Source organism: Paroedura picta, chromosome 16, assembly GCF_049243985.1.
Source record: "Paroedura picta isolate Pp20150507F chromosome 16, Ppicta_v3.0, whole genome shotgun sequence".
Classification (NCBI taxonomy): domain Eukaryota; kingdom Metazoa; phylum Chordata; class Lepidosauria; order Squamata; family Gekkonidae; genus Paroedura; species Paroedura picta.
In genome coordinates this window covers 11,408,839-11,420,348 of record NC_135384.1, presented here as the reverse complement: position 1 = coordinate 11,420,348, position 11,510 = coordinate 11,408,839, and the positions used below count along the sequence as shown (strand labels likewise).

The 11,510-nt window shown below is 42.9% G+C and overlaps 1 protein-coding gene across 1 annotated transcript; it reads left to right on the top strand.

Moving 5' to 3' along the window:
* Window positions 1-2,620: 2,620 nt before the first annotated feature.
* LOC143825217 (vomeronasal type-2 receptor 26-like) lies at window positions 2,621-9,474 on the top strand. Its single transcript, XM_077313241.1, has 4 exons — window positions 2,621-3,442; window positions 5,731-5,958; window positions 6,266-6,392; window positions 8,573-9,474. Exons 1-4 carry the CDS (start codon window positions 2,621-2,623, stop codon window positions 9,472-9,474), a joined length of 2,079 nt encoding a protein of 692 aa, XP_077169356.1.
* The last annotated feature ends 2,036 nt before the right edge of the window (window positions 9,475-11,510 follow it).

The window sequence follows — 11,510 nt, the reverse complement described above, 5'->3', positions numbered from 1 at the left end:
GCATAACAAAAAAAGTGAATAAGATTATGCACAGTTTGGAAAAGAGTAGAACAAGAGCGTCTTCTCTATGCTTCACAATAGTAAAACTCAAAATAAGGGTAGAACAGACATCTCCAAGTAATTCTTCACAGAACACTGTCTGTGCTGAATAATATAGCATTACATAGCCACAAGGGAATAAGATACATTATCATGGGCCATTGGTTTTGGCAGCTACCAGGACCTTCCAGTATTCCTTTGAACACCAGTCCTTGGGGTACAGTGGGAATGACTGATGGCTCCTTGTCCAACTTGTGGGTTTCCCAGGAGCACTGTGCTATGGGAAATGAGAAGTGGATTTAGATGGGTTATTCCTCTGATTCAGATGAGACCCCAAAGTTATCGTGATGAATCCAGAACCTATGCATTGAAGCATTCTCTTCTAAAACAATGAATGATTCTCTTTGCAGCCTGATAACAAATTTCTACCAGCATGTCCTTGCCTTGGTGTTTGCCATCCGTGAGATCAATGCGAACCCCAGCATATTGCCCAATGTCACTCTTGGGTTCCACATTCGTGACTCCACCTCCCTTGAAAAATGGATTTACAGGATCACCATGGACATGCTCTTCACATCACATGGATTCATCCCAAACTACAAATGTGGCATGCCTCAAAACATGATTGGCATCATTGGGGGACATACTTCTAAAATCACAACAGATATGACAACTCTCTTAAGTCTTTACAAGATCCCACAGGTATGATCAGAGAATGGGGATTATATTTATATTATATTCACTATATACAGTATCAGGCTGTAAATATTTATTTAGATCGTCTGGCATTTTCCAAACTCGGGATTGATGTTGGTCTGCCTGTCTGTGCCCCAGAATACAAGCAGTTGCTGGTAGGGCTGGCCATAACCCATAGGCCAGGAGGGACACCCCCTGCAGCACTCCCTCCCAACAGCAGGCAAAAATGTCTCCTTTGAAGGCTGGACTCTGAGGCATTGTACAATTTTGAAATCCCACCTTAAACCTCCAGGAATATTTCTAGCCTAGGGGTAGCCAACCTCCAGGTGGGGCCTGGAGAGCTCCTGGAATTACAGCTAATCTGCAAAGTATAAAGATCAGCTACACAGGCAGAAAGGGCTACTTTGGACAGGGTTGTAGTAGAGAAGAAACATTTAAGGCCTCCCACAAAGGTTGCTGTTGGATTGAAAGACTTGAGGCCGACTGCCATGGTTGTTCTTTAGAGCCCAACATGGTTTGGAACTAGGGTCACTTTGGAAACAGAATCCGGGCCAGGAATTGAGAAACCCTCCTGACTTCCAACCATCCAAGAAGCTCCACCTCTGGTGGGCAAATGAGAGAGTGCCTTTTCACTGGTGGCCCCACAGTTAGGGAACAATCTCCCAAACCAAATTTTTGAGAAATCTTCTACAGCTCCCCACAATTGTCTCTAATGCTGCACTGTGTGTGGAGTCAGGTTTGACCCTGTTCGAGGCAAGCTTATGGTCAGCTGTATATGGTCAGCTGTATATAACTTTTAATCAATCTTATAAGGTGTTTTACTGTTTTGTATTTTGTACTGGTCATTGACCAAAATAAATAAATGTATGTATGGAACAATCTCCCAATGAGTAGTATCTGCCCCACGCATTTCAATTTTTTAGGAAGAAGTTGAATGCAATGTCATTTAGGATTCATTTTACTTACTTACTTACTTACTTACTTACTTACTTACTTACTTACTTACTTACTTACTTACTTACTTATTATATTTCTATACCACCCTCCCTGGAGGCTCAGGGCAGTTTTCATTAAACTTATAAACAATACATGGAACAATTTTACCACTTTGGTCCTCTAATTATTAAATGTGTAGGGGTTTTAAAAAAATTTTTCTTAAACTTGTTTAATTCACATTATACACCACATTGATATGGCTAAAAATGTTTAAAATAAATTAAAAAATTCCAGAGAGTTCTACTTGCAGAAGGAAAAAAATATGCAGACAAAAGCCATGGGCAACAGTCCGAAAAACTAAGTTGATATTTAATCCGATATACTGTATATATTTGCATATAAGCCGACCTGCATATAAGCCGAGGCACCCAAACTGCTTGACTCGCACAGAAGCCGAGGGTGGGAAATGCTCCATCCTCACAGGCTCTCCCATCCAGCCTCCCCCCCAACAAATACAGAAAAGTCAAGAGCATGAATAGCTGCTGGGTTTTGTACCCCGCTTTTCATTCACAGAAACCAAAAGAATAATTTGGAAGACGTGATTAAGCAGAGGAAGAAGTGGAGGCAAAAGGGGAAAAAGTTCACATTCCCTCAGTCAAACCGTTGATGTCCTACAAGCTGCCAGAGCAACAATTGGCTAGCTTGAGCAGGCTTTTATTTCAATCACCGTCTATCCCCGCGTATAAACCGAGGAGGGCTCTTTCAGTGTGAAAAAAGATGCTGAAAAACGAGGCTTATACGCAAGTATATAGGGTATTTTGGTGAAAAATACAATAAAGTATTCCTATTTTCCTTTTGTAACATGATTTGCTTCTCCCCTTCTTAGTTGTCCTATGGCTCCTTTGAATCAGATGTGAATGGCCCAATGAGTCGACCTTCCTTTTACTGCATGTTCCCTAAGGAAGCTCTTCAGTATGAGGGAATCGTCCAGTTACTTCTGCATTTCAAGTGGAAATGGGTTGGCCTCGTCACTATGGATGATGAAAGGGGAGAACATTTCTTGCAGACATTTGAGCCAATCCTATCCAGCAATGGAATCTGTGCAGCCTTCACAGAAAAGGCTCCGAAATATGTGGAGTTGGAGAACATAGAACTTCTGATCAAGTTTATTGACGGTGGTAACACAAATCTCCCGAACACCAAGGCCAATGCAATTGTTGTATATGGAGAAGCTGGGACATTTCTTTGTCTAGCTAGCATTATCATTTTGCCCACCATGATAGGAGATCTAACAGATACCGAATTCGTGGAGAGAACGTCTATTGGAAAGGTGTGGATTACAGGAGCCCAGGTGGATTTTGTATTCAATTCTTTTCAAAAGGCATTTGATATAGAACTATTCCATGGGGCTCTTTCCTTCTCCATTCCTTCAAAGGACATCCCAGGCTTCCATGAATTCCTTCAGCTTTTAAAACCTTCCTGGGCAAAGGGAGATGGTTTTATCAAGGACTTCTGGGAGAATGTGTTCGATTGTGTGCTGCCAGGTTCTCTAAACCCAATCAAGTCAGTTGAAACATGCACTGAACAGGAGAGACTGGAAACTGTTCCGGCACCTTTTTTTGAAATGAGCATGACCGACCCTAGCTACAGAATATACAATGCTGTCTATGCCCTTGCACACGCCCTACACATCTTGGACTCATCTAGAGCCAAGCACAGAGCAGTGGATAATGGAGACAACCTGGCTTCTCTGAATGTGCAACCATGGAAGGTAATAACTTTTAAGATGGCATAAAGCAGACTCCTGTCATGTGTAGAATTTGGGATTTTGGTAAGTGGATAATGTAGGCAGCAGTGGATAATGCAGGAAGCTTGGCTTCTCTGAAGGTGCCCCTTTGGAAGGTAATTATTCTTCACTTGGAGGAAAACAATCCCTTGTCATGCTTAGGGTTTAATATCATGGTTAGAGTGAGAGAATAGGACATTTTAGTTTTTTTTCCTGCACACCAGAAAGTCCGGAAGTCACTTAGCTGTCATGGATCTCCTGCCCAGTGAGGCTTCTGACTCCCTCTACTCCTGAATTTCCCCATTCTCTGGATTTTGTTGCCATCATTAAGTCATAACAATAAAGGGCATTCTCTTCCGATGAACTTGAATGGTGATATGTCTTTCACATTTCCATTCTAGGCTTAGTTCTTTGGTTATACTGGAAAGTAGGGTAGCTGTTACCCCTTGCTTCCTCTCTTTTGGTATACCTGAGTCAGGGACTTTAATGTGGTTAGTACAAACCAAAATGACTGACTTTTCAATGAAATAGTAAAGGTATCCCCGGTGCAAGCACCGGGTCATGTCTAACCCTTGGGGGGACGCCCTCTAGCGTTTTCATGGCAGACTCTATATGGGGTGGTTTGCCAGTGCCTCCCCCAGTCATTACTGTTTGCCCCCCAGCAAGCTGGATACTCATTTTACCGACCTTGGAAGGATGGAAGGCTGAGTCAACCTTGAGCTGCTAGGATTGAACACCCAGCCTCATGGGCAGAGCTTCAGACTGCATGTCTGCTGCCTTACCACTCTGTGCCACAAGAGGCTCAATGAAATATTATTCAATGAAATACTATTTATTAAAGAACTGGAAAGGAACACAGCTTTTGAAAACACAAGATACTGAACAAAGTCAAAAGAAAATTGGATAAAACAATATATCCATAACAATATATCCATAACAGTTACATATCCTAAATGATGGAAATTTAGATCTGGCTATCAATTTTTGAAGCTGCATGCCTTTACAAATCACCCCTCACATTGTTCCAGGGGTTGCAGACTATTCCCTTCATGGTTTCAGCGAAATGTTGTCTGAGTAGAGAAAAGAGAATGGCTCAATCCCTCAAGGGGAAAAAATGAGTTAAGAGTTTTAATCACTGTTCAAGAGATCTTTGTTCTATCCTTATAGCTGACAAATATCAGGATTTTGCAAAGGAGCACTAACCGTGCAAAATGAGTACTGTGTGAAAACCTAATGTTGAACTTTTCTCCTTAGCATGATGCTCTAGGAATATTCCCAAAGCCAGAGATAATCCTATAGAATTGTGGCCTTTATCTGTGCTTTAATAACGGTAAAGGTACAGGTATCCCCTGTGCAAGCACCGGATCATGTCTGACCCTTGGGGTGACGCCCTCTAGCATTTCATGGCAGACTCAATACGGGGTGGTTTGCCAGTGCCTTCCCCAGTCATTACCGTTTACCCCCCAGCAAGCTGGGTACTCATTTTACCAACCTTGGAAGGATGGAAGGCTGAGTCAACCTTGAGCCGGCTGCCGGGATTGAACTCCCAGCCTCATGGGCAGAACTTCAGACTGTATGTATGCTGCCTTACCACCCTGTGCCACAAGAGGCTCATATTCTCCTTTAATACCACATCTTATTACCTCTTTGAAGACTTATGCAGAAAAATTATATTGAATCAGCGCACTGTAACAACAAGTATTAAGATTAGGAGTAGCTCTCCAGGGTGTCCAGTAGAGGTCTTTCACCTAACCTACTACCCAGTGTAGGTAGTATAGCAGTGGCCTCTAATCTGGAGAACCTGGTTAGATTCCCCACTCCTTCTCCAAACGAAGCCAGATGGGTGACTATGGGCAAGTCGCAGTATCTTCAGAGCTCTCTCAGCCTCACCTACTTCACAGTAGGTTTGCTTTGGGAAGAGAAAAGGTAAGCCATTGTAAGCTGCTTTGAGGCTCCTTCAAGTGGCAAATGGAAAGGTCAAAAAACCCAACTCCTCTTCTACCCTGCCCTTTAAATCGAAATCATATGCTCAAAACTGGGCTATGGAAACTTCCTTTTTTGACAGCTGGAATCGCACTTCACTGCTTTGCCTTGTGTCTGGCAGTGGAAGTCCGTTTTCATGAGCAAAAACCAAATAGTTGCATTCATAAATGACTTCTCTCCTAGAGGAAAGAAATCGAAAAATCTATTGGAAACTGAACGGCATTGGCGAGCACACTCCAGTCCATGCCATTTATCCCATCCTACTTCATGCTCTTTCTCTTTCCCCCAAGCTCCACACCCTTCTTCAGAGAATTGCTTTCAACAACAGTGCTGGAGTCAAAGTGGCCTTTGATGAACAAGGAGAACTGAAAGGTGGATTTGATATTACCAACTTGGTCACTTTTCCGAATAAGTCTTACGTCAGAGTCAAGATCGGGAGACTGGATCCTCATGTTCCTCTGAGCGAAAGAGTCATCATCCACGAGGACAGGATTCAGTGGAACAGACACCTTTCACATGTGAGAAATTACCTTAGTGTCTCTCAAACAAATAGAAATGGGTAGGCAGATGGTTTAGGGGATCAAACAGGCTCCATTAATGTTTTACCCATGAAATTTGCTGTCAGATTACAGGATTAACGGGAACAGACAAGTTCCACAGGTGTGAAAACATCTAATTGCCTCTCAAAAGAACCATCGTTGATTCTACCTTGCTTTGGAGAATGAGCCATCTTTGAGATCTCCGATATCACCTCCATTACTGAAGTGACATAATTCCGAAGCAAAATGGCTTCTCAGTTCTATCTTTTGCTTTCTTCCAGGACAGGTGCCTCCTTTCTCTCGGTGTAATGATAAGTGCAAGCCTGGCTACAGCAGGAAGAAGAAGGAAGGGGAGAAATTCTGCTGCTACGATTGTGAACGGTGTCCAGAAGGGAAAATGTCAGACAAAGAGGGTAGGAGATGTTCATATAATGATTGCTCCTGTTAAAGATCCCCAAAGGTTTGATCAGCTGCTGGGTGGGAATTTCAAGATTTGCACTTGGAGGAAACATACTTTTTACATTAACTTGTTTTCCCCCCATTGTGCAGTAAAAACAGAAGAAATGGATCAGACCTAATGGTTCTGTCTATTCATCCATCTGATCCAGGATCCTGTCTCCATAGTTGCCAACCAGTTAATCTGAATTACCACTAAAAGGGCATAGTGGACAGATCCTCTAAAGTTGCCTCCTGGCCTTGGTGTTCAGAAGTTTGCTGCCTGTGGATGTGGGGATTCCCTTTAGTCCAGTGGTCTGCATCCTTTCCAAGGCTGTGGACCGGCGGTGGTGGGGAGGGCGATCGTGCGGCTGCGCATGCCACGCATGCACTGCCCTGCTTCCCTCTCCCCCCCACACACACAAAACGAAGCTTGCCAGGCCGCAAGCTAATCGGCCACTTTTGCGGCCTGGGAAGTTTCTTACTGCGGGGGGGGGGGGCGGGGAGAGGGAGCCGTGGCCCGGTGGTTGGGGACCACCGCTTTAGTCAACATGGTTAGTACAGATTGATAGGCTCTCCTCCATGCATCTGTCTGATTCCCTTTAACAGCTGCTTATGTGTCTGGCTACCTCTATTTCAACAGGCAGCAAATTTAATGTTTTTAATTACTTGCTGTATAAAGAAGTGTTTTCTTTTGACCTGCTGTATCTGCTGCCTGTCAGTTTCCTAGAAGACCCTTGAATTTTAGGCAAGGGAGACAAAGTTATTCAGTTCATGCCTTCTAACCCTCTATCATGTCTGTCTCTTTTGTCAACTGAAAACGTCAAGAGTTAGAAAACGCCTAGAGCTGTTCCTCCTTTGGAGAAATCTGACCACTTACTTATCTTGGGTGCTGACTTCTGTACTTTCCCCAGCTTGATGATGTCCTTTTTGAAATATGGTGACCAGAAATGCACATGGTAGTTCAACTGAGGGCAGACCAGAAATCTCCATAGCGGTGTTATTATACTCTTTGTTGTTCTTTTTAATTCCAGTCACTTTTCTGATAGTCCCTAGTTTAGAGTTCACTTTTCACTGTAAACAGCACATTGGGTCTACACTTCATTGATTTATTCAATAAAATCTTGAGGTCTCTTTCCTTTTCAGTTTCTGCAAATTTGGACTTCATTAGCAAAACCAGAGATTTTATTTTTCACACCTTACACTTCCTCATGTTGAACATTCCTGTAGATTTGTCTATTTATTTCCAAAGATTTTCAGATGTTAAAGGCATTCAAATTTAAAGAAAACAGAATCCCTGGACATCAGCAGGCTTTAGTTCTATTCTGTTTTATGTTTGTTTTTTTGGTAAGAGATTAAGAAGTATTAACAGGAACTACTGAAGTCCCCCACAAAGTTCTTTAACCACAAGAGGATTCTTGCTCTCATCTGAATAAATCCCTAAAGGGGCAAATCAGGACATTGCTTCTTACATATTTTCAATATTAGGACAAGTCTATGAACTGTGGATCATAAATTTTTAGGTAAAGGTAAAGGTATCCCCTGTGCAAGCACTGAGTCATGTCTGACCCTTGGGGTGACGCCCTCTAGCGTTTTCATAGCAGACTCAATATGGGGTGGTTTGCCAGTGCCTTCCCCAGTCATTACCGTTTACCCCCCAGCAAGCTGGGTACTCATTTTACGGACCTGGGAAGGATGGAAGGCTGAGTCAACCTTGAGCCGGCTGCTAGGATTGAACTCCCAACCTCATGGGCAAAGCTTTCAGGCAACTGCCTTACCACTCTGCACCACAAGAGGCTCTTTTTTTTAGGTACTATCTTACAAAAACGTCCTTCGTCCCTCCCTCCCTTCCTCCCTCCCTCCCTCCCTTCCTTCCTTCCTTCCTGCCTTCCTTCCTTCCTTCCTTTTCCTTCCTTTTCCTTCCTTCCATCCTTCCTTCCTTCCTCCCTTCCTCCCTTCCTCCCTCCTTTCCTTCCTTCCTTCCTTCCTTCCTCCCTCCCTCCCTCCCTTCCTTCCTTCCTTCCTTCCTTCCTTCCTTCCTTCCTTCCTTCCTTCCTTCCTTCCTTCCTTCCTTCCTGCCTTATTGGTAATCTAACCCCTCCACCAATCGTGAATAAGTCTGATAAAACTGTCTAAGCAAGTTATCTTCTTATTTCAGACATGGATTATTGCATCACCTGCTTTAAAGGTCATTATCCAAACCAAGGACAAGACCATTGCCTTCCCAAGATTCTAAATGTTCTGTCATTCTCTGAGCCTATGAGCATTATTTTGGCCTCTTTAGCTCTTTCCTTCTCTCTGATAACAGCTCTGGTGCTTCTGGCCTTCCTAATGCACAAGGACACCCCGATTGTTAAAGCCAACAACCGGACCTTGACCTACATTCTGCTCATCTCTCTCCTCCTTTGCTTCCTCTGCTCTTTGTTCTTCATTGGGCAGCCTAACAAGGTGACTTGCCTGCTCCGACAGATGACATTTGGCATCATCTTCTCTGTTGCTGTTTCTTCTGTCCTGGCAAAAACAGTGACCGTTATTGTGGCATTTATGGCCTCTAAGCCAGGAAGCCTTTTTCGAAAATGGGTGGGGAAACATTTGGCATATTATATTGTTATTTCTTGTTCCTTTGTTCAAGTTAGCATTTGTGCCATTTGGCTTGCTACTTCTCCTCCCTTCCCAGATACGGACATGCTTTCAATGAGTACAGAAATCATTGTGCAATGCAATGAAGGGTCAGTCACCATGTTTTACTGTGTCTTGGGTTACATCGGATTCCTGGCTACCTTTTGCTTCATTGTGGCTTTCCTAGCCAGGAATTTGCCTGACAGCTTCAATGAAGCCAAATTCATCACCTTCAGCATGTTGGTCTTTTGTAGTGTGTGGCTGTCCTTTGTCCCAACCTACCTGAGCACTAAAGGAAAAGACATGGTAGCCGTGGAGATCTTCTCCATCTTAGCTTCCAGTGGTGGCCTACTAGGCTGTATCTTTTTCCCAAAGTGCTATATCATTCTCCTGAGGCCTGAACTGAACAAAAGAGAACAGCTGATAAGGAATAGGTCTTAAATACTTTTATCAGCCATCCATGTGTTCTCAAAGCTCTGATTATAAAAGCGCGAATCATTCATGGCTGCAATGAAGAACCAGAAAGAGGCACCTTTCATATCTTTATTCACTATCTTTCAAGTGTGTCGGAAGCCTGGTTTCAAGAAAATAACGTTGAGCAGGGGGTTGGACTAGATGGCCTTAATGGCCCCTTCCAACTCTATGACTCTATGATTCTAAGGGACAAGACCCATCTGAGTTATTTTCTTGAAACCAGGCTTATCTAATGACAATGGTCTAGAAGAGTCCTGGAGAGTCCATGTGGAGAGAGGTGTGTTTGGGTTGCCAATGGTAGAATCTGTGCTGTAGCTGCTGATACCCATGCTGTTGCTTGAGTAAATTTTATAGTCATTTATTAATTACATAGTATGAAGTGCACTGGAAATACTTTTGGGTTGTGGTATGCATTTGCATTGTGGACAGTTTCAGATGAAAAGTATAAGAATCAGGCTTAATTAGAGCACGGATCATACGGAAATTATCCAAATCAGCCAGCACCATTGAATAGCATGGCCGAATCGCAAATCTGCTTTGGAGACGGGCATATAAACTTTCAAAGGACAGACAGGAGGGAGTGGGAAAGCAAGGAACTGTCCTGTCTGTCCTTCCGTATGATCCGTATGATCCGTGCTCTAATTAAGCCTGATTCTTATACTTTTCATCTGAAACTGTCCACAATGCAAATGCATACCACAACCCAAAAGTATTTCCAGTGCACTTCATACTATGTACCCAGCGCAATAGTGTGGGAGAGGTGAGGTAGACCGATGGCTAAGCTCCCTGGTGGAGCTAATCCAATCATTGCAGTGAGATCTTGCTTGCAACATGCAAAGCTATTTGTGTAGCTAAGCCAAGGTAAGCGGAGGGAGGTTTTAGCTAACCAGGGAGAAAGTGTTTTGTTTTTTTTTTCCCAGGGGAACAGCTCTTAGCCAAGCCTGCCTGTTAACATAGGTGGTGGTCAATTTTTGGTGACATGTAACTTATGGGGGGCATGGCTGGGAGGTTGACATCACTTCTGGGATTCCATGAAGTCTGGAAAATTATTTTAGGGGTTCCTCCATTGTTGAAAGTTTGAAAAAAAGCTGTTGTAATTAAATAAACAGATACATGAGTCCGAAGAGAAGTTGTTCACAGTTTTTGCATGGTCTCTTCCCTTTTGAGAATCTCTCAGGTTATTCTTTGAATTACATCATGAATGGGGGGGACCTCTGGGGTCTAAGATCACCATTCCACCTGTCGGTCTCCCTAGAGAGAAGCTAAGTTAAAACAAATATTTTTGTTCACTATTTTTGCCTCAAATTATCCCTGAATATGGACAACAGTTTTTCAGAGGAGATTAGCTTCACTATAATTATCGAAATCACTGCCATTGCTTCACCCTGTCGAACTTCGAATCCCTTTCTAGAAGGAGACAAAAAAAAATCAGAAATGAAGTCTCAACATTCTGGGGATAAAAGCCACCACTGAGCCAGTCTCTGCTAAAATGAGGGACTAGAGACAGGCAGTTTTCATATCTCTTTCTCTCAGGTAGCTTACAAAGCAAAGAGTTGGGACATGAAATATAAGATTCGTATTTATACCCTTTAAAATTGGGTTGGAAGGTGTGAGAGCCACCTGAATTATCTTTTTCAAACCAGGTTGAAACTAATGACAACTAATGGTTTTAATGGTGTTAACTATGGGTTTTATTGTAATTTTTATCTTGTAAACTGCCGTGAGCCTAAGGGAACAGGGGTATAAAAGTTTAATAATAATAGTAATAATAATTTAAAAAATAAAGGAGACTCTGGAGAGACTACATAGAGAGAAGCATGTTTTGGTTGCACTTGGAAGAATCTGTGATGTTGCTGCTGATACACATGTCGTTGCTTGTGGATAAATCATATAATATGAAATGCACTGGAAACAATCCTCCTCAGATCCCACATCAGTGGTATCAGCCGGGTGAAATCCTGATTGGTGGAATTGTCACTCATATTGGGTGTGTGTCCGAAAAG

Excerpts from the sequence above, each read along its gene's own strand:
- LOC143825217 (XM_077313241.1), top strand. The coding sequence starts at position 2,621 with ATGTTCCCTAAGGAAGCTCTTCAGTATGAGGGAATCGTCCAGTTACTT. Across the intron at positions 3,443-5,730 it reads TGAATGTGCAACCATGGAAG|CTCCACACCCTTCTTCAGAG; the intron begins GTAATAACTTTT and ends CTTTCCCCCAAG. Across the intron at positions 6,393-8,572 it reads GAAAATGTCAGACAAAGAGG|ACATGGATTATTGCATCACC; the intron begins GTAGGAGATGTT and ends TTCTTATTTCAG.